Source organism: Tenebrio molitor, chromosome X, assembly GCF_963966145.1.
Source record: "Tenebrio molitor chromosome X, icTenMoli1.1, whole genome shotgun sequence".
NCBI lineage: Eukaryota > Metazoa > Arthropoda > Insecta > Coleoptera > Tenebrionidae > Tenebrio > Tenebrio molitor.
The window spans coordinates 1201489-1224772 of NC_091055.1; the positions used below are offsets into that span (position 1 = coordinate 1201489).

Here is a 23284-nt window from a genome sequence, read left to right on the forward strand (position 1 = left end):
ATTTACATCCAGCCAAGAAGCAACTTTTGATTAATGATACATAATAAAATCGTTATTTAACGTATCTTCCTCTATCCCTAAATGCTGAACGATGATTTATGTATTTTTTGTTGCAGGTACGTAGCGTGAAAAGAGTTGCCTTCTTCAAAAACTGTAAGTATTTGGTTGGATTTAAGTCTTAAGTGACGTGTTATTAAGTTTTCGTGCATAACGGTGCATAACAAAATGTCTAATATCAGAATATTGCGCAAATTTTAAAAGAAATTTCTTCGAATGTGCGTGTGTGTGAGCGAGGCATTGACATTTTGTTCACAAAGGTTGGTTATCTTATGGGTCTCTTGTCATTAATTCTAGATGACAGGCATAATATCAATCCATCGATCTAATTTTTATGCACTCCACTTCACTTCTTGACGGCTTAATCCATCTTGACGTTTGTCTAGAAACTTTGAAAATTAAAATAATCCTCTTTGGGAACATATGGTCTGAAAAGCTGATTTTATTTTCAAAACCACTTAACCGACCTTTAATACCAGTCACGATCATTTTAGAACAAAAGATCAACTTTTTCATTACTGAATTTTTCACGTTTCATTTCTTACCTCTCACGAATCAATCACAACACTAAAACCAACAATTTTACAAAGTTTCTAATGTACAGGGTGTTTTTTTAAATGCTAGTACAAAAAAAAACTGGGTCATTTGGAGATTCTAAAGAGTCCAGAAAACCATTTTTTTTAAATCTAAAACTAACCCTGTCCATGCACATTCTACGCCATAGACACAGCAATAGTAAACAATAAGTTAAACCATAGAAACCCGACAATGTTATGAACAAAAATACAACAAAATTATTATTGTTGCTTGACAACCCCAATTACGTTTTTAATTACCTTTAATTCAGCAGCGTACTGACAATTCTAACCAAAATTTAATTTATTTTTATCTCGAAAACGAAAAGACTTATTAGATAATTTTTTTGTGTATGAGTTCTACTCATCCTCACCTATTACCAGTTTTTTTTTGTACTGACATTTAAAAAACACTCTGTATATGATTATGATTAAATAAGAATAATACAAAATTTAAATGATGATTAATACTTCGTTTACAATAGATACATTATCCTTAAAATGCGATAGATTACCAGGATTATAAAGTGATGTAAAATTATTTTTTTAAACTTTTTGAATGGAAAAATAATGGATTTTCTTAGAAATAATTAGTAAACAATTAAGAGATTGTATAATGAACTAAAAATCATCTGCTGATTTTATAGATAACCTGTAATGTTTTTTAACTGATATTGAGTATACATTTTTTTTTCTGAAACAACTCACTATCCTACAGTTTTGAATGTTTATCCTTTTTGTTGCAAAATTGAAACCCTTAACATGAATGACATTTTTTTATCTTTAATCGGTACATAATTGAGCATGTTTGTTTTTAGCAGAGATATTTGCTTCGAAAATAGGAATAGGAAACATTGCAAAAAAAGAAGAAAAAAAAGAAAGATTTTTTGTTTCTAAATTTTAGGTTAGCTGTCAACATGCTCTAATTTTATTGACGGTTTCCAACTCTTCTCAGCCCAGGATTTCATTTGAACGCCCGATATATGTAGTTATAAAAATTGTAAAAATGTCCATGCTATTTAGCGGTTTATTATACAGGGTGAGTCGGGAGGAACCGCCGAAACTCCATGAGTGTATTCACACGTGAAAATAATGTAAAATAAACTCATATGTTCTAATCCGATTTTCATTTGTTTTCAAGTTATAGCGCAATTAAAAATTTTATCTAGCGTTCTATGTGTACTTATATCCAAATTTTCGCTTGTTTTCATATTGTAATCAGAGTATGCCATGTTTGAGGCTAAAAAGCATTTGGCTGATTGAAAAATGCAGTGTACAAAGTACAAGTGAACACTCGTGAAGCACTAATTCGACGGCGGTATTTTTTAACATTTAATAAAAAAACGTGCTTATTAAGACAATGTTAATGTTTGCAATTTTGTTTATTTCTTATCGCTGTAACTTGAAAACAAATGAAAATCGGATAAAAACTTATGAGTTTATTTTACATTATTTTTACGTGTGAATACACTCATGAAGTTTCGGCCGTTCCTCCCGACTCACCCTGTATTGAGTGTTGTGATACAATAATTTTATAACATTATGGATTAAATAAGATAATAACTAACTAGCCCGAACATGACGTAATTAAATTTAAGGGAAGTTATTGCAATTGTTATATTTTTAGAAGCAGAAAGATTTACTTATTTATAATAAATTAAAGTGCAAAAATAACAAAAATGATGTAATCCATAAATTCTACTTAAGAAAATCGCAAGAGCGTGAAATATATCAGGTAAAACAATAAAAGAACTAAATATGTATGTGCATATATTTCGTATTTGTACTTGAATGTATTTTTGTTATGCTGTCTAGTAATTAAATAAGTGATATTTTATCCGGTGTTTAGATAAAAATCTGGTCAAGAATGCTTTGGACAATTTCACGAACGTATGTCCAGCATGTTTTGTTACGTTTTGCTATGTAACAAACTAGAATAAAGAATAAATAAATATCATAAATGTCTTTTGTTGGTTTTATTTTGTAATGTTGAATAAGTATCAGTTAGTTTTGAAAAAATAATGAAAACAAAGATCTTGATCACAAATCGGAAATTAAACTTGACAACGATGGCAGCAGTGACAGTCCATAAGCTACAAACTACGACAAACGTGAAACAAACAGATTTTGTAAGAAAGTGCTGTAATATTCAGTAGAAAAAAAATATGTAGTTTTGTTTAGGTAAATATTTCTCTTTATTCCAAAAAAATACATATTTGCAACATTCCATGGCATACTTGAAATATTATAAGAAACCCAAATATCAACTCATTTGATTCAGAAAAAAAAAATCGACAAGACTAATTTTAAAAAAGTGTACCTAGCCGTTGATTATTGTTTAATATTGACAAATTTATGTTAAACAAATTTAAATTCGTGTTTTTTTGTAGTACTTATTTTGTTTTTTGTTTTTAATTGAAATCTGACAATAAATAACGGAATTAAAGCTCGCGGCATTTTTTGTGAGACAGCTTTGTAAGTACACTAATAAGTAATAACGTGAATTTTGAAGGCAAAATGGCTGGAAGCGGCAGCTCGGCTGCAGATATTTGTTGTAGAAATTTTTGACAGCGATACGTATTTTTTGTCGAAATGGCCTGAAATTTGCATGCGTCTCGATTTCGCAAATTGCTTTTGCCACATTGTGCTACATTTTATGATACGTTAACGAAACGAGTCTGTCGAATTTAAAAAGCCATTCTCTTTGCACGATATTTAGGGCAATGAAAAGGTAAATTTCCGGCAATAAGAAAAATAAAATATCGTCTGAGTAAAGTGCGACCTTTAAGGCAACCTTATTTGGGACAGACTTTAATGTTCACGTATATGACTTTTATTTATTGTTTTTACTTTTTTCTTTGCGTATTCCGACATTTCTCACAGAGCCCATTAAATCGCATGTTTGCCGCATTTCTTACAGGAACATTTAAATAAGTTATTATGTTTCAGGCCGATTCTTATTTAATCTTTCGCATATAAATACTTAAAATTGTAACAACATTTTTCCCGCAAACCCCATCCGTTTTCGAACAACCTACCGTATATATCATGCACCACAGTTTCATTTTTCACCTGACTCTTCTAAACTGCTCAATTAAAAACTCGCCTTAATGTTTTCTTACGCATTCATCAAAATTTATTCAATCAAATCTTCTTTACGATCCTTTCATTTTCCGTATTTGCCTCGAGATTAAATTGTAACGTCAGGTTATTGATTGAGGGGATATTTACATATAATTACGTTTTGTGTGTCTGCTTTTTCATTTATCATTTATTTCTTTTAAGAAGTTTTTTATTTTGATTGGCGGTCGAAAAGTATAAGAGCAAAAACTTGTTTTCGGCTGTTCAGGTATAGGTCATTCCACTCTTTTATGCACTGCGCACACTCCATGAAAGCTGCATTCTCTGCAACAGTCCAAGTTTCGAGTGTGTAGGACCATTCAGTTTATTCTCCTTAAAAAGAACCAATTGGAATCTAATTAGTATTTTAGTCGTTTCAAATTCTAAATGTAAAGCTAGATCGAACGATTTCAGCCGCACATAAATTCTCAGCATGCCCATAAAATCTTACAGTTATTGATGATTCTTTCACTTCTTTGTACATTTTTAAGCCAAAAGGGTAAATTATAGGTGTTTCGGTCGCAAAACACAAATCCATACGTTCGATTTCTGTTCATGCTAACATGTTTTTTATTGTCGAACAACTCCAGATCAATCTGGTTGTGTATCTCACTGTTACCTTATGAATCATTGTGTTTTCTGACAAAATTGTGTACATAATAAAATTTATATAGCTTATGGTTTTTCTTATCTTCTAATAAATACATTTATTTCAACATCAATCTATACAATTTAATTACAAAAATATTCAAAGCTCGTCAATCATTTAGTTTGACATTTTTAACAAAACTCATTCATAATGAATTCAACTAAACGTATAAAATAATTTTATTTTACTTTTCACAAATATTCCTAATTCATTATTCGATGTTTGTAAATAAATAAATAAATAAAATTTGTACTGCTAAACATAAGTAATGTGATACGTTACTGTTATTACTGGAATCCTGTTGATTTGTGTTTTCTTACAAAATGAATTACTTTGCACCTGACAGCTTAGCATCAGCATGCTGATGTGCATTATCCGATTGATTGTTCTTTTCCCGAAGCCGCCAAACGAATGATAATTTTTTAACACAATCAGTAACTGAATACTGCTGATTTAAAAATAAGATAAATTAAGAAATAACGTCAGATTTTTGCGTTTATCAAGACCGCAGATTTAATCAGCAGTTTTTTCACATTCTGTTTGCATTTAAAATTGACATGATATTTATTTACGATGTGTACACTAAATAACAAATCGTTGTACAACTCAGAAAGAACAAAATATATTGTGGTCGATTTAATTTATTTTAATAGTTGGGCCTCTTACATAAATATAAAGTGAATGGGATATATTTTTGTATATTTTTTAACAAGAATCTGAGGTATTTGTATTGAGTTTAATTTTTATATGCATACCTGACTAGTACATAAATTGTAATTAGATAATCGTAATAACAACCATAACAATAATAACAGTGTAACAACAATACGCCCAGATTGTTTCCAGTTTTCCATAATTATTTCACAGTTAATTATTATTGTTCGATAATTATTTGCTCTTTTATTAATTTTAAGCTTGTAATCATCAATTATTTTTATTGTTATTTCGTTATTTAGGTGAGGATATTTAAACATTAATGGAACAACAATAATTGTAAAAGTTTCAATTATACACCCCGCAGAAAAAAATCTTCAATAATTTATTTCAAACATATTTTTGCTTTACATTTTTATTTTCTTCATTTTATGTGAATATGTATTAACAATTATTTTATGCCTGCTATATCAAATTTCCAGACGTTCTTTTTCGACTAATATTTTTTTTTTAGATTTTGCATGAAGCACGTATCGGGTGTTCATTTAAATTTCTCCTCAAAGTTGGCTTTGAAGAGTCGATTGTGAACGCACCACGGATTACAGAACACGGATCAGCTGTTTAAATCTAACCTCACTTTTTGCGTTGTTTGTGTTTTTACTCCGTAGAGTGGTGCATTCACAATCGACTCTTCAACGCCAACTTTGAGGATAAATTTAAACGAACACCCGATATATTTTTGCACTATTTCATTTTTGTCAATTGTTACAAACAGTTTTCAAATTAGTATAAATTAAAAAAGTAGTAACAATTGATGAAAACACTAGAGTGATTTGTGCCCTCAAGATCCAATCACTTTTGGGCTAGTGTGGTTCAGATTAAATCTTCAGGTGTTTTCTAAATTAGAATGATACCAAATGAGATAGTAAAATGTATTGATTTAACGATCTCTTGAATTTGAATATTGATGTTGTTATCTTTTCTTTGAAGCCATGTTTGGTTTCCGATAATTGATAATGTGGGATATTGTTTAATATATTTTTTAGAAGCAGGTCAGAAGGCACTAAGAGCTTTAACCAAACTGTGCAATTTTTTATTATCTGGGCAACTTCCTTCAGAAATCTGCCATTTATTGTATGGCGCGTCTTTATGTGCCCTTAACAAAAAAGATGGAGGAATTAGACCGATCGCTATCGGAAACTGTTTGCGAAGATTGACCTCAAAGCTAGCCTGTTTTCAAAGTCGAAATATTGTAAATTCGTATTTATCTCCACACCAACTTGGAGTTGCAACTAAACTAGGATGCGAAGCAGCAATTCATACCACACGAACCTTTGTTAATAACGATCAAAACCGTGGCAAAGTTCTTCTTAAATTAGATTTCAAAAATGCCTTTAACTCAGTCGAGCGGGATTGTATTCTGAAAGAAGTCCAATGTCATACCCCACTTCTGTACCCTTATCTTTATCAATGCTATAGAAATCCTTCAACTTTATTTTTCGGTAATCATTTAATTTCTTCTTCTGTTGGAGCTCAGCAAGGAGATCCCTGCGGTCCCATGATTTTTAGTCTTGCCATTCAACCAATTATTTTATCTTTGGATTCTCAAATGAATATATGGTATTTAGATGATGGAACCTTAGCTGATTACCCAGAAGTAGTTTTATCCGACTTTAAAAAAGTTATAAATTTATCTCAGGAAATTGGCCTTGAATTAAACTTTAACAAATGCGAGATCTTTTGCTGTTCTGGAGACACAGATTTAAAAGTCATAAAGGAATTTCAAAATTTAGCACCAGGCATTAAAATCTGTGACCGAGAAAGTTTATCTCTTTTAGGCTCTCCAATCTTTGACCAAGGTTTCAAAAACACCGTCGAAAAAACTATAATTACAGTTGAAAATCTTTTAAACAAAACTGAACTCCTTAACAGACACGTGGCTTATACTTTAATCAAAAACTGTCTTTTCATACCAAAATTTAATTTTTTATTAAGAACAACTCCATTTTGGAAATTTTCTAATTATGTTAATTCAATTGATTCTTCTTTAAAGTCTTGTTTAGAGAGAATACTTAATTTACGTTTAACTGATTTACAATGGCGTCAGTCCACTTTACCGATTAGATTTGGTGGTCTGGGAATTCGTCGCATTTCCGATATTTGCCTCCCTGCATTCCTATCTTCAATTAATGGGGTTAAAAAGCTTGTTTCTTTATTACTAAACTCAAAGGATAATGAGCTTAATATTCACCATTATGATGAAGCTTTAGCAGCCTGGGGTGTAGCAAATGAGAACGAAATACCAACAATTCCACAATTTCAGAAGAATTGGGATAATATTAATATCAAAGGAATAATTGCCAATGACTTAATCTTTAATTCACCTAGAGACTTGGCTCGTTTTAAAGCTTTGCAATGCAGAGAATCAGGATCTTGGTTACATGCAATACCTTCTCCTAATATTGGTACTCTTTTAGATAACACTTCCTTCCAAGTTTGTATTGGTTTAAGATTGGGTTGTAATCTTTGTACACCTCATATTTGCAAATGCAATGCGAAAGTTGACGAAATTGGCACCCACGGTCTAAGTTGTTTCAAAAGCAGTGGTAGATTTTCAAGACACACTGAAATTAATTCCATTATCAATCGGTCTTTAACTTCAATTCATGTGAATTCAACTTTAGAACCAAACGGACTGTCTCGGGATGACGGAAAACGCCCAGATGGGATGACTTTAGTACCGTGGATTAAAGGTCAACCTTTGGTTTGGGACGTTACTGTTGTAGATACACTTGCAGACAGTTACGTATTGAAATCATCTGAAGTCTCAGGTTTTGCCGCTGAAATGGCTTGCAAACGCAAACATAGCAAATATAGTTCAATCATTTCGTCAAACTACGTGTTTAAAGGTTTAGCATTTGAAACCTTAGGCCCTTGGTGCAAAGAAGCCATCGATTTCATTAATGTCATCGGAAACCGACTTATCGCGGAATCAGGCGATTCAAAATCAAAGAAATTCCTTTTCGAGAGGATTTCCCTTGCCATTCAACGTGGAAACGCTGCAAGCATTCGAGGCACTTTTCCAGATTCCGCAATATTATCGGAAATTTTTGTATTATAAAACAAAAATGTTTATGTAATTATGTTATACTTTTTTAGAATATCATGAGCTCCACCAAGTTTATAATTTGAAGGAGCCGGCAATTTTTTTTTTCTGAATGTTTAACGACTTTTTGGTATGCCGAGAATAACGAGAGGATCAATTATTAAAAAATTCCTTCATACAAATTGCTTTTGGTTCATTGCAATATCTAAAACCAAAAAAGAAGTTTATGACTATATTAATTACAGATAATGATACGTTGTAGTAAATTGCAAGTTTTAAAATCGTAAGCAATTTTTGGTCACCAAAAGTACTTCCTATTATGTTGTATTATGTAAATTAATAATGGTCATTGACTAAAGTGATCATGAAACGAGATAACAATAGGAATGATAGTTACAATATAACAATAAAAATGAAGAACAATGAGATACAAAGCATTGATAATAATTGCGTAAAAAATCGAGGTAATACATTATCTGTCAGCTTTTATATTCCTGAAGATTCTAGATAAACGAAGAGATAGATATTGGTCGTCAGTAAAAATCACTCCCTCATCAAGCGGGTACAGCTTCTGGTTTAACATTAAAAATCGAACATTGCACTGTGACATTTAAATTAGAACTCGTTATTTATATTTTTGTGAAACTAAATTGTCTTACTTTCTCAGATAAAAAAGTTAATTTTATTTTGTAAATTAGCGATACCGTACTTGGTAAAATGTGGCAACCTTCACATTTTCACCGACTGTCTGTTTGCCTTTAAACCAACTTTGAACATTACTTATTAATTTGCCGAAACAAATGCCCAATTACAACTGTCAAAACCACCATGTTGTCTTAGAGTTGACATTAACAACATTGTTGTGTAAAACGACCCTGTTTATTTATTTATGCAGGTAATTAGAAAAATATCTCGATCCATTTACTTCAATGCACACAAGAGATAACATTTATATTTATGTAGATCCTTCTATATGTGCACTTTACCACTTAACTATTGTTATTACGATTAATAACATTGCTTTCCACTGTTCCGTTACTAACAACGCCGTGTCGAAATTATTGACATTTATGATCGTTTTTTGGCAAATGTAGTAACATGTTCTTGGCGAAAACACCTGTTTAAAAAATCTGACAGAACATGTACTATCTCGAGCCAAAGATTATTTCAATTAAATTTGCATAAACTAATTATTTTTATGTGTCCATATTTATTACTGGCCTAAGATGATACCTAGATATCAGTTATTACAAACAAATAAATCGATCGTTCAACTGCAGACAATTATCACCAAACAAAATTCATATCTACAGGGCTTACGCAACAGGAAATAAACCGTTTCATTCACGAAAAAATTAAGTAATGAAACTTTCATCAAAAACCAGTATTTACACACATCTACATAGATATATCGTAAATTGTATTTTATTTATTTGTGCGAGAACTTCACATATTATTTAATAATTTTACTAATCGTTTGTGTATTAAAAATTTTAATTAATTACGTAAAGGACGCGGTTGTGGTTAGTAACAGTAATGAAGACATTTTTCAAAAAGTAATTTTGTCTTTATGGTACAATCCTTATTTCCCAAAAAAAGTTCATGCTATAGTTAGGAATATTACTGTACATGGAACGTTCAAAATGGGTTAATCGATATTTCCCGGTTGTCATCGGAGTGCGGGAACAACGATTTCCCACACGCCGTTTTTTTTACTTTGCAGGAGAAACTGGAGGAAATTGGATTGTAAGGTTGGTACTGACGGAAACGTCAATTCAGTTTAAAGAAAATGAACATTTCGTGACATTTGCAATTGTAAAATTAATTCTCATCAACACAATAAATAAGTAGTTTTATTATAAAACAAATAAGAGTCATAACAGGGCTCTGAAAATAATTATTGTTGTTTTTCAAGTGAAGAAGAAGAATTTGTTCAATATGTTGTGTGATCGTAGAAGACGCCACCGACGCTTTAAAATTTAATAATCTAGTAATCAGCGCGGAAGGTGCTACAAACCCAACAGTAAAAAAGTTACTAATGTTAAATTTTACTGTTAAAATTTTATTTTTAAATATTTTTGAGTTATTCAATTTTGTAAATCTGTTGTTTTCTATGTTCTAAATTTTGAGGACTTCTACTGGATGACAAAATTGGTTGCCACAAAAATGTATCTGTGAAATTTCGTAAAATTAGTTTGTTCCTAAAATCGATTTGCTTTAATTTTGCATTTAGTTGAAATGTTTCCACCACTAACAACCATAAACCAATCTGGGATAATTAAGCTGATCGATATCAAAATTTAAACGACCGTTCGGCTCCGAATTTATCGAAATTATTTTCGATTCCGAAAATGAAATTTTTTCCTAAATTTATGTGCATTAATTAAAACAGCACAGGTCGTTGTGTGAGAGCAATTTTGATGAAAACGAGGATCGCGCCTCCTTCAATTAATCTAACTGTTTCGTAATACCATCGAAAGAACTTTTCTTTGTATGCAATTAAGAAATTTTTGATACAATCGCGGTTGCTTCGAATAACAAAATGAAAGCGCTTTTGTTCACGTGATTTGTGCATGTGTTCGACCATTTGACCTTTCCATTTGGAGATTGTCAAACCGTACATTAAAGTCCCAAAAAATAAACTATACACGAGCCTGGGAGATTCAGAGATTCAGGTAAAAAATGGGACTCCTCCCATTGCATAAATCAATAATTATTATTTGAACACCCAGTCAATTACTTTCTTATCTTATTTGAGATTCACAATTAAATGAATCAACTGGTGGGGAAAGTCCCGCGATTTTCTGAATTAAATTATATAAAATATGAGCTTACTGAAATGTGAGATTGTCACTTATGGAATGATGCAATATTTTACTGTACGATTATAAAAAATAAAATATTTAAAATGTATGTAGGTTGATTTAGCGAATTTTGTTACATTTCCATAATTTCATAATATGCTGCGGTTCATTTTAATTAAATGCATGAAGTCGTAAATTTAAATTTAATTGGTTTGCAATTTTTGAAAAAACACCCACAAATCGAGCAAACATTTTTCTCCATTTTATGTATTAAAGTTAAAACTTGGGATAAATGGTTTATCACGGGACTGGCTTATTTGCAAATTTGGTTTGGCTAAAATCTCTCTTAGATTTGAATTACGAGAAGAATGCGGCCATATTCTGTCGTACACAATGTACTCAATAATAATCAATTATCGTGTTAATAATTGCATCTATAGGCAAGGTGTGGCGTTCTAGTACTGTCGCTTAATTTTTTAAAAATCGTGATAAATTACATGTTTTAAAACCAACGCTGTGCTCAATCTGCATCTTAATAACACTACAGTAGGTTTGAAAAAAAATTAAATCGCATTGTAATCGGTTTACTTCCTGTATACTGTTCAATTTACAACAATAATACAAGTTAACCTTTGAAGGCCATTCATTGTAAGTGAAGTTGAACTCCCACCATCAAGCAATCACCCACTACTTGTCTAGGATTCGCAATATTAAATAAGAGCGAAGCTACATTTAACCGCACTTCTAATCAGACTACAAGAACGAAGTGAGCTACGACACCTCTTTACTAGTACAACAGCCTCGAAAGCTCGATCGGATTATTTTTTAAAGGTGATAGTTTGATTCGAGAAAAACATACACAACTAAATAACAATTAAAATTGAGAATATAATAAACTGGTTAATTCAATTAAAAAATTCGTGACTGATGGTTTCACTTTTTGACATTTTAAACCGTTCGTAGTATGTGAAAATGTGTGTTGGTTTACAGTTCTTTATCCAAAAATAATTTTTTGCGCTGTATAACTAGGTACTTAAAGAAACAAAAATAGTTTATGAACTTGAATGAACTTAAACGGCAAAAATAGTTTGTGAACTTGAATGCGTAACTTGCTTGAACTTGAAGTCTTAGAATTATGTATAGGTTAAAAAACAACCACATCAGTGTAATAAAACGAATCGGTGGTACATTTTTTATCCCAGGTTGACAGGAACGAAAATATTAATTATTTATTATTGAATCAATATATCTTTACGTCTTGTCATCAACAGGAAGTGGTTAAATCAAGTCGATCAATCAGTCAATTATAAATCCATATTCTTAATTAAGCTGACAGCTTAAACATTACAAAAAATCAATATTCCTAAGTCGGCAATTGTGATTTAGGATATTGATTAATCCTGTTCCCGGAGACGCCAAATTCGTCGAAATGTGAAATTAATGAATTTTCTGCTAAGTGTTTAAAAATTTAATCCATGATTATTACACACAGGTTTTTGAGGTCAGTAAATTAAAATTTACGACAATGATTCTTGTCTTTAATTAATTTAATAATCGAATTACTTTGATCAAACAACCTGATCGAAGGTTGAACAGAAAGTGATACCAACTATCTTACAAAAACATCCTTGTAAATTACAACAGATAATTGAATGCGCATGTTTTCGTAGGAGAAACAATCCATGTTAACTGTTGCAGTTGTAAAACTATGTAATTTATTAATACACCGCTGCCTCTGCTTCAAAATATGTAGTTTCTTTGAAATGGCTGCTTTTAACAGACAAAAGAATGTACCTGCGGTTAACAATAAATGAACGATTCGTTTCTACTTAATCACAAGAATTTTTCATTCTCGGAATATTATATTATTTCCATACAGAAATCGTGATGTCATACTTGAACGTATTGTTTATTACGTCTGTTCAAAAAATTTGTAGGGCCTGCTTTTATTTTCGCGTGGTGTAGCTTGATTAGCGGTGCTGTAAATAGTTTTTTACAACTGATCAACGCCAATTTTCTTGTCTTATTTACACGAAGGTTTTTATTTTAAACGAATGATTTAATAAAATGGTGATAAAATCGGATTATACTCGTACATCTGAAGGAAACGTCAAAGCACACCAACTAAAAAGTCAACCTGGGTTTGTAAAAGAGAGAGAAAACCACGGCCGGCTTGACCACAATTTTTTTGAACGCTCGTTATGTACATCCGCGTGATAAATAATTTTAGTTGTAAAAATAACGAACATAGGTGCTGTTTGTCTTTATCGAACACGATCTGCATTCGAATTTCCGTTATTGCATGTACAATTTAAATGTCACGGGGTGCATTTCCTAAAATAAGTCGAATAAGTGCAAAATTACCTTGACTTTAAGAGAACAACATTGTGCTGTAAAATCGAGTAAACAACCTTTAAAAACGCCATTATTATACCTACTTAATTATAAAAAAATCCGAAAATGTTAAATACCTCTTCCTGGATTTGTGCGTGCGTGCCCCAAGAAACGACGTTGATTAATCATTATAATATTAATTTGTCGTTTTTTGTAACGAATTTTCGACGTATTTCGATTATTTATTGCGTTCACATTACAAAATTATAGTGTAGAGCGTACACAGCTCGGATTACCCTTTGATCTTTAAGAGGACAACATTCGAATTGACTGGCGATTTTTATTTTGTTTTTCGTCTGGTTCATTTGTACCTTTCTAAAGATGACCCATATTTTAAATGCTCCATAAAAATAATTTCACCAATGTTTCAAGTTTTTTCCTTTCCATGCACAAAAGATACAATTATAAATGAATTTAAGAAAGTGGCGTGAATGTAAGGAACCCTTCCGAAAATAAATAAAAGAAAAAAGCGTATCTGAATTTCTTGTGCTTTCGCATTGTTATTAAACCCAATTGTGAGCTGTTGGTCCATCACGTCGCATCGCAATTTAATTTACTTGCATAATTAACTTAACAGTACTATTTGTAACCGAACAATGTCATAAATATACATACTTTAACAATAAATCTAACAAATACAGGGTGTAACCGAAATACGTGTGTTAATTTTAACCAGTGGAAGAACTCGCCAATTTATGAAGCTTTTCTCTATAACATTTTGCAAAATTCGCAAAAGTTTTCCAAGAGTTTTTGCCCCCCAATTTTTACCAAACGAGCCGTTTTATGTGATTAACTACTCTCTATTTTTTTTCTAACCATGAGAATTTTAATTTTGATTATTTAATTTTTTCTATAATAATATAACTTTTTTGACAAAGTTCCGTTTCTAATTTATTCCAAATTTGTAACGCTTCTTCGTAAAAAATTCAAATAGGAAAAACGTTTTATTTAACAAGCTGTGCTACGTGTTAAAATTAACACACGCATTTGAGATACACCCTGTATATTTTATTTATCACTTTATCAGTTTTCAGTTGCTCGGGGTCTACCGCAAAAATCCGAAAATATTGAATTTTGAAGTTTTACCATAATCTTGCAATAAGACAGACTAACAAAGTTAAGATGGGTCAATATCACGAAGATATTGCTAATTCCCCTCTATTGTTCTCGTGAAGAAGCACTTTCTTTACCACGTGTGGTCCCTTTTGATTTATTTCTCTTCTCAAATACTGCGACAAACATCGATAATACTCACCGGTGACATTTTTTCTCTTTGATATGATCCGTAAGTATTATTTCATGACTATCCCAAAAAACAGTGGCTATAACTTTGGCAGCCATTGGAACCGTCTTTGCCTTTTTCGGCAGCGAAGAATCCGTGCATTTCCATTGTTTGAACCTTTGCTTTGTCTCAGTAATAATATTCCTTACAATAGTGTACACCCGTATTTCGTCAACAGTTATACAGGGTGTTGGGAATACATTTCGGGGTGAATGTGACTTAAAACCTAAATAAAGTTTTTCGTTAAAATGAGTACCTAGTTTTCTCAAAAAAGAAAAAAATAAAAATAAATTTATTCTGGCATATCCGTATTTTTTTTTTGAAATACATACATACATACTGCGAAATAATAATGGTTTAAAGAAAACATTTAAACGTGGAACGTTGAATTAAAAAATAAATAAATACAAAACTAATGCGATTTTAGGCAAACAAATGAACTAGTTAGAGCAATTCTCCAACAATGGACTACTTTTTTTTTGAGAAAACTACTCATTTTAACGAAAAACTTTATTTAGGTTTTAAGCCACATTTTTCGTAACGAATTCACCCTGAAATTTATTCCCAACCATTTACTAACACCCTGTATACATCGACGTACAAAATATTTTGGTCCAAACACTTCTGTGAAAGTTCCATGTTTCTGCAGTTATTACTTTTTAATGGTTTCCTGTCGATTTCTGCCGACCTTAGCGAAGTGCATCCCTGCAGCTTGTTTCATCACGATTAAACTCCCAACCAGTGAAAGTGGAGGAGCAGATTTTCATATTGATTGACATTGCCCCTTTCAAAAAAAACCTCAGTTTTGTCAATGTTAGCTAAAATCACTTGAAGAGTCAAATAACATTTCGATCTCAAAGATTCTAAAATTTTCAAAACGCGTCTGCCATCTCGATGTCAATAGACTTGGCATTTTACAAGCTAACCTACTACAGTGAAACCTCTCAACAACGGACATCAATGGGAATCTTTAATTGTCCGTTGTGAGAAGGTGTCCGTTAACGGGAGATGGGCAAATTTAATATGTACATAAATACATAGTTACGTTTCCACAGAAATGTCCGTTATCAGGAGGTGTCCGTTAACGGAGGTTTTGAGGATCGCTGTCTCATATTTAAACACATTATAATGGATTTAGTCAATTTTCGAAGAATCACATTTTCCTGTTACGATTTACTAAGCCCAGCTACGATGAGATTCTTCGTGCATTTTACAGATATCTACAATGATTGTTATAAAAAAAAAATACCCTCAAGAATTACACGGTACGAGAATTCATCGAAAAATGCAACTATTTGATTAAGCCATGACGCAATTAAGATAACTTTATCTTCAATACCATTCTCAACACTGTAGCACGGTTGCAGATTTCTTAAGTATCCATTACCAGATGTGTTTAAATTGTAAGTAACGGTTATTTTTTTGACACTAATAAAAGATAACATAATCGTTGTTTCTCGGCATTTTTTACTTAGTCTGACGTGCTACTTCAACAATGTGAACTTGTTGAAATGGTTAAGAGTTGACATGTTAAAGAGACCCCGCTACAAGTGAGTCAAGTGTTTGCTACCGAAACACATATGCCATACTAAATTACTAAACTGTTTTCGCAGGGCTGTATCACAGATACAGGGTGAGTCGGGAAGAACCGCCGAAACTCCACGAGTGTATTTACACGTGAAAATAATGTAAAAAAACTCAAATGTTCTTATCTGACTACAACAACTTCGTAGACGAAGCAGAAAATGTTTAGAGGCCAACGGCGGTATTTTTGAACATTTAAGAAATTTAAGAAAAGAATTAAGACAATGTTAATGTTTGCAATTTTGTTTATGTATTATTACGCTATAACTTGAAACAAATGAAAATCAAATAACAACATATGAGTTGTTTTTACATTATTTTCACTTGTAAATACAGTCATGAAGTTTTGGCGTTCATCCCGACTCACCCTGTATATAGATTTGTTTTTTGGTTTTGATAAAGAAGCGATACAGATGATAGAGGAAACACCACATTTTTTCTGGTTGCAACTTGTATTAAAAGTACCTATAAGAGATCAATGAAATATTTGTTGGATCATAAATTGATGAGACTTGCAGGCCGAGGATGAGAACGTGTAGGTATATTATGCAGGTTTTTTATTATGTCCCTAGAATGTTAAAAGATGATGAGTCAAGTTTATCGTGTCCTTTATAAGGAAAAATAATGACGTATATTATCGTTATTGGTTATTGGGATTGGGCAAAATTCGTGAATATTAACGGTGGCTTAAAGAGGTTTCCGTCGTCGTCCATTAAAGTCGATAACCGCAACGTGTTTCGATAATCATTTGAAATATGGCGTGAAATTTGAAAAGATTAAGACAAAAACGTAAAACGCGATCGGATTTTTACACAGCTGTGATACAAAATTTCTGACAGTCCGGACGAAGGACAAAGAAAAATAATCTGTACGTTGGTATCTTGTGCAACTGAACTTTCTCCGTATTATTCAAACTATGTGAACATCAATTAAATTGGGGATATGTGCTTTTACGATGACCGTTTCAAAATGGTTTTAAAAAGTTTATGATGAGGAGGTTCGATTCATTTTAATATCTTTGATTTATGTATATACGCCCAGTTTTAAAGTTCAACTTGTTTTTAAATTTTAAGTGTGTTCTTATATAATATTTGCTCTCGTTATTCTTTTAATCTTTTGTGTCACTTTTGCTCCAGTAGCTTTTTTACTTTCCGTTTATTATAAACAATGAAGCAATTATGTCGAAACAACAATTTATGTACTGGTATTTGGTAAGTGTATTTTAAAAGGTTAATTACGCACTTTTAGGCAAATTGCTGTAATTTATTTTTAAGATATTTTATTGACCACTTTAATTAATTTAATTTCCAGGCAGTACCTACGACAATTACCTTGTTTATTCGAGTTATTTTGGTACGCCCATTGAAACATTCCGCACCCATCTCGTTCACGATTATGACATTGCTTTTGCATTACTATATTGCGCATCAAATTAAAAAAAACCACACTATATTTGGGAGCATAGTAAACTTTATTGAGACAATCACATTTCCGCTCAACTCCGAACAACTTCTCCGAAACTCCTTCCACTCGATCGCACCACGTGTTGTCGACAGAAATGTCACCGTCAGTCAACTTTACATTTCCGCAATTAGTTATTATCAAATTTGTGACGTTACGAAACAAAACAAAACAAAAAATCTCACCGAGTGCCCAAACTGGTGCAGCAGACGTTTTTTTTATGCGATGATATACGAAAATACTTTCACTAGGACAGAAAAGTGTTAAAAGAGAGTCACAGCGTGTGTATTGTTAATTAATTCATTCATTCCTGTCGGCCAAACCTACGTTCATGTAATGACTCGGATAAGGTTTCCAAGTATTTGCATAATGCATCTCCAAACTCCCAATTTTGAGCGGCTCGAAAATATTTGGAGCAGTTCGAGGTATTTAGTAACAATTATGTAATTACGCGCCGATCCCGGAAACTGTGAAATATTTAAGAAACTTGTTACCAGAATTATGGTTGCATGTTGCATGGCAAGGAAATGTCAAATTGTTTTTGAGCTCGAGGGGTTACACGAGATGTTCGGAAGCTTCCAATGAAACAGACCGTACAAATGAGCCTGATTTTAATCCTGTCAAGGTTGTTCAAGGATTAAATTTTGCCTTTGGAAGGAGAAGATTAGCTATAGAGTCAAGACAGAGTCTGAACACGCATTATTCAAAAATTATATGTAATTATACAATGAGATCCTAATTATACAATGCCTACGCAAGGTTATTTTTACAGCAGACACCCCGTAGTTATTTACAATAAAATAAGATTACTCAATACAATGACAATGGAAGTAAGTGTGACAACATTTTAAGTGGGGCACACTATCTAATAATAAAAATAAATTATCGATCTTATTAAAAACGTGAATAGTGTAGCCTATATTACAAATTTACATAATGAAATTGTCAAATGTCAAATAAAACTTAATTTTTGCTATCAGATAGATAACTTTCTTTTTAACACTCTGATATTAAATTATTTTGTAGCTTGTTATTTTTATAATTTATAAAGATCTTGATCTGAAAATGTTCTCCGAAAATGAAACCAACCTGCTCAAGAAAAACTACTCCATCGTAATAAAATCTTTAATTTTTTACTGCAGGCAAATATCTGAATAAGAATGTTTATTGATTCCACTAGCACAGGTTTTTACGAATAATTGTTCTAAGAAGTGTGTCGCTGTTAACATTCCGAAGCTGATGTGAAAATTTGAATTAAACAATGTATTCAATGTTTTGGCAGAGGAACGTCTCGTTATTGCAAATGTCATTCGTTCAGAGGAGGTGAAGTAAATTTATTTGAATTCAAGGCTGAACACTTCACGTAACAGCGTCTAGAATCAGGAAAGTGGTTGCACTTCGTAAATTATGGTATCAATATTTTGAGGAGTTATTTAAAGAATGGTTTGAGCATTTAGTAATTACCGCTTCGGTTACTTAGTCATCGATCATTGGACAAACATTTGCGGCGAACTTATTTATTCAATCAATTTTAATAAGATTCTTGGAATACGAACAATAGCGTCGCAAGGTAAACGCTTTCGGTCCGTTGTTTTCTTAAATGTAGAATAATATAAAACCATTAAACCTCTGATAATTTTGAAAGAGAAGTCCCAACCGTGGGACAAGAATTTTATTTATACCATTATATATTGCCTTGGTATGTTAGATGTTCGTTACGGCACTATCAAAACAGTGGACCAAACATGTGGTCACTTCTCTCCTGATTTCATTTAGAGATAAGTGAGACCCGGGCTCTACCTTTTTTTGGGATACTATCTTTATAGGTACAGTTAATTAAACACTGAAACCTTCGGTATTTTTCGAATAAGTGATCGCTACTTTCATTCCGTCTGGTTCGTGTTAAATTTTTTCAATCGGGTTAAACCACCCTGTATAAGGTTCGGCATTCACCGCGGTATTTGACACCTGTGGAACGGTTATTTGACACCGGCGTCACTCGAAACGTCCCTTGTCTTACTCACGTATTGTTTAATAACTTAAAAGTCTTCACTTCACCGTTTTTTCCATTTGGTGAACAACTGAAAATTGATCATTTGTTCAAGGATGAGAGTAAACCTTAAAGGTCAAGTGTTCTTTTTGCCATCGGGATGCGCTCAGGAAAATACCAACGATCTTGCATTTACATAAAAATTATTGATTTTATCTTTTGTTTCAGGTACGTCCCTCAATTCGCCGCGACCGTTTGTAGATCGGAGTAAGTAAAAAATGTCAAAAATTTATTTTCCAATTTCTGATACATTGAAGTGATTGCGCTAGAAATCGATAAAACAAATAATAAAAACAATTCGTACACCATAGTTGTTTACAGATTGTGAAAATAAATTATTTGACGTTTCCTAATAAGCAACTTATTTTACGATACTAAAATTATTGGAACATTAATTAAAACAATTAATTTTTATTTACATTTTGCCTGCATCCTTAATGTCTATATAAATAAAACCAGTAACGTTTAAATTTTTCACTTAAAAGACCCTAATTGCCTCATTTAACATTTGACATGTCAGATATAAATGATAATTTACATTTTTATCTGCCATTTCATTAACTTCTCTTATATTGCACCAGCAAAAAAAAACTATCCTATCAAGTACTGTCTATTTAGAAATAACAGTCACATAAACTTATCAACAAATTACAGCAACTTGCAAGGGAAGTTGTTTTGAGCGAATTTAAAATTATGAACGACACCGCTTAAACGCTATTTATTTATTTATTTTTTTGGATATGGTATTTCAAATAATCGATTTATTCACCAATAAATCAATAATAATAGGTGGTTGATATTTTTGGAACGGACCACTGAATGAATTAAATTGCAACAGTACCTATCAGATACGTATACCTACGAATATGCGATATCATGCGTTCAAATGTAAACCTCTGGGCGTTGAAAAAGTAAACTAAACTAGGCAAAAATGAATAGGGAATTCCACAATTTTTCTTGCAAAGCAAAATAATTGCCCCAATCCTCCCACGTATTCTTAAACACAAGATAAATTTAAAATGCTACAGGTACTTGAAACATTACTTTTAATGTGTATATTAATATATTTCTAACACATTTCATTACAAATTTTAAACTGTGTATTTATAAAAAATTCAAAAAAGAAAAAATTCCCTATTCATTTTTGCCTAGTTTATTTGGAACAGTGTAAAGTTTGAATTTCCCGCCGTTTGGCACGAATGACATTTGTTTATGTTTAATCGGCACATGTTTGTTTTGAGCAAAGAGTGTCCTTAGATATTTGCTTCAAGAATAGGAATCGTTGGTTATTTTACATTTAATGCAAAACATTGCAAAGAAAGAAAAAAAACACAAAGATTTTTTGTTTATACAGTTTAGGTTAGCTGTCAACATGCTCTAAATACACTTTGAAAAAGCAAAACAATTGACGGTTTCCAACGCCTTCCCAGCCCAGGATTTTATTTGAACGCCCGATATCTCGATATTTTTTATTAAAGAAATCAATTCAGCGTGCGCAGTTTCACTCGATAATTTTTTGAAATGCGACGTGAAATGAATTGAAAGAATGCAAAATATAACATGGACCACACTAATTTAACGATTAAAAAATAACATTTTTCATTTTACCGACAACGATTTTTCGACAATTTGTTCAGAATTCGGTCCGCGTCGTTCAACATGTTGCACTTTTCTAGTTCTGCTCTATGATTGGATAAAATAACTCAAAATGAAAATTAAAATATTTGTTGGAAAGTTTTCCACTCGAACACTTTTTTATTTGAATTGAAATACCTTTCTAATAGGAAGGATTTTTATGAAAATTACAATCCACTCAGGTCGTTGAAAGAACTTGTTTTATTCCTATTTTGATTGTGATATCTAATTGATTGGAGTATTTTGTCACGAAAGACAATTAGAACAGTCCATTAAGCATTGAAACAACAGTTACATGATTTGTTTTATTTAATGCCGCCCTAGCGCAATTACACAGTGTTTCAGCTAGCAATATACATGTCTAGAATAATATGTAATGTGACAAAGTGAATGGTAACTAATTACCCATTTGTTCGTAGTGTAAGGGTTTATCCAATATATTGTTCTGGTACAATTAGTATATGTTACAGATTTGCCGAGTTGCTTTTATACAATAATATTTCTTCCGTGGTGTTTTCTAAGCTTTAGGCAAATCGTTTTTTGATAGTACAGACACAAATAGGATTAGTGATATTTAAAAGAGAAAAAAAAGTACGATTACGTGGAGCATTAATGTCCCATTTAATCTCCCAGACGGGTGCGTTAGCTAATAAACATCTCTGTAAATTTTATTTTAGCGCGTTGATAAGGCAACTAGCAGCAAATAAAAAATGGCATTAATGTTTCTTGTGCACTATACAGTTAACAATTTACGTAGCGTATAACGTCTTTGCATATCGATACGCAGCATGATCCTGTATTACCAAGTGCGGTACCAGTTTCATATATTATTTCATTATGGTACTGTCATCACCAATAAATATGAACTCGCGTTACACATACGTTCGTTATTTATCCGCACGGGACGAAAAAATGACGCAACAAAATCACAATTTAGCAAAGACAAGTAGAGATTTTTTTGAAGAAATTTAGAAAGTGTCGCGCCGATACAGTTTCTAAATTATTGAGTTATTTATTAGCCCCTATAACTGTATCACACTTTCGATGGCTGATACGATTATTCCTAATTAAGTCGGAAAAAAATTGGGTGCACAGCCTTCGACTTAGACTTAGAAACTCACCCGAGAACACAAAAGAATTTACGAAATTGCTTACACGACTATAAAACGAATTCAATACGCCCTCTTCTAGCCTCCACACATTTTATTATTCCGACACGCAAAATGGGGAGGGTGGGCCGAGGCTCGCACAAAAGCTGGGACGACTCGAAAAATAATCGAATTTAGGCGCAGTTCGGACAAAATCTACGATTTTAGACGGAAAATATGGGCGTAGAACGAAGCCAATGGAGTCGCTCAAGGTTAAGTCCAAAAATAGCCGCGGAGATATAACATGAGTGTTAGGGCAGTTTCGGAGAACACCGCGTAGATCTTGTCCTTTGGCGGCTCCGATTTCGGGCCACTTGATCTGACTTGGTGGAGGAGTGTGGTGTGTGGTAGTTTTTTTTTTTGGGGGGTTGTCGTTTAATTACAAATTCTGGTGATAAATTTGAATCGCAGTTTGAAATAATGCGAGATGATTGGGAGAAAAATAAAAGGAGGGCTTAATGAAATGTCGCGATTTAATTTTCGCCAATGTCCAGAGGGCAACGCATGCGCACCGCATATCGACCACTAAAATTACCACGGCTACTTGTTGAGCCGTCCGGCAGCCGGCAAGGTAACTCAACTAACCTGGCCAGTTTTATTCAATGTTCAGTGTGATTCTAGACCTCGTGCGTAATACAACGCATGGAGGTCATTCTTTGGACGAGCGGTGCCATGTGCTGAAAAATAAATACAGTGCGAACCGAAGAGTGAAGTGACACAGTGTCTTGTGCTTCTTGTGCTGCATATTTTAATTCGGATAACACC

At 32.4% G+C, this 23284-nt stretch overlaps 1 protein-coding gene across 3 annotated transcripts in view; it reads left to right on the forward strand.

The window, feature by feature from the left end:
* Window positions 1–23284, forward strand: part of grh (grainy head) — a 71174-nt gene that overhangs the window by 20740 nt on the left and 27150 nt on the right. For 2 of the 3 annotated variants that reach the window (XM_069061136.1, XM_069061137.1), the window contains exon 3: window positions 19905–19943. The exons of the other annotated variant lie outside the window; for it this stretch is intronic. In XM_069061136.1, the coding sequence (XP_068917237.1) occupies window positions 19905–19943 (39 nt within the window). The remainder of the gene's footprint in view (window positions 1–19904; window positions 19944–23284) is intronic. 3 annotated transcript variants of the gene reach the window in all.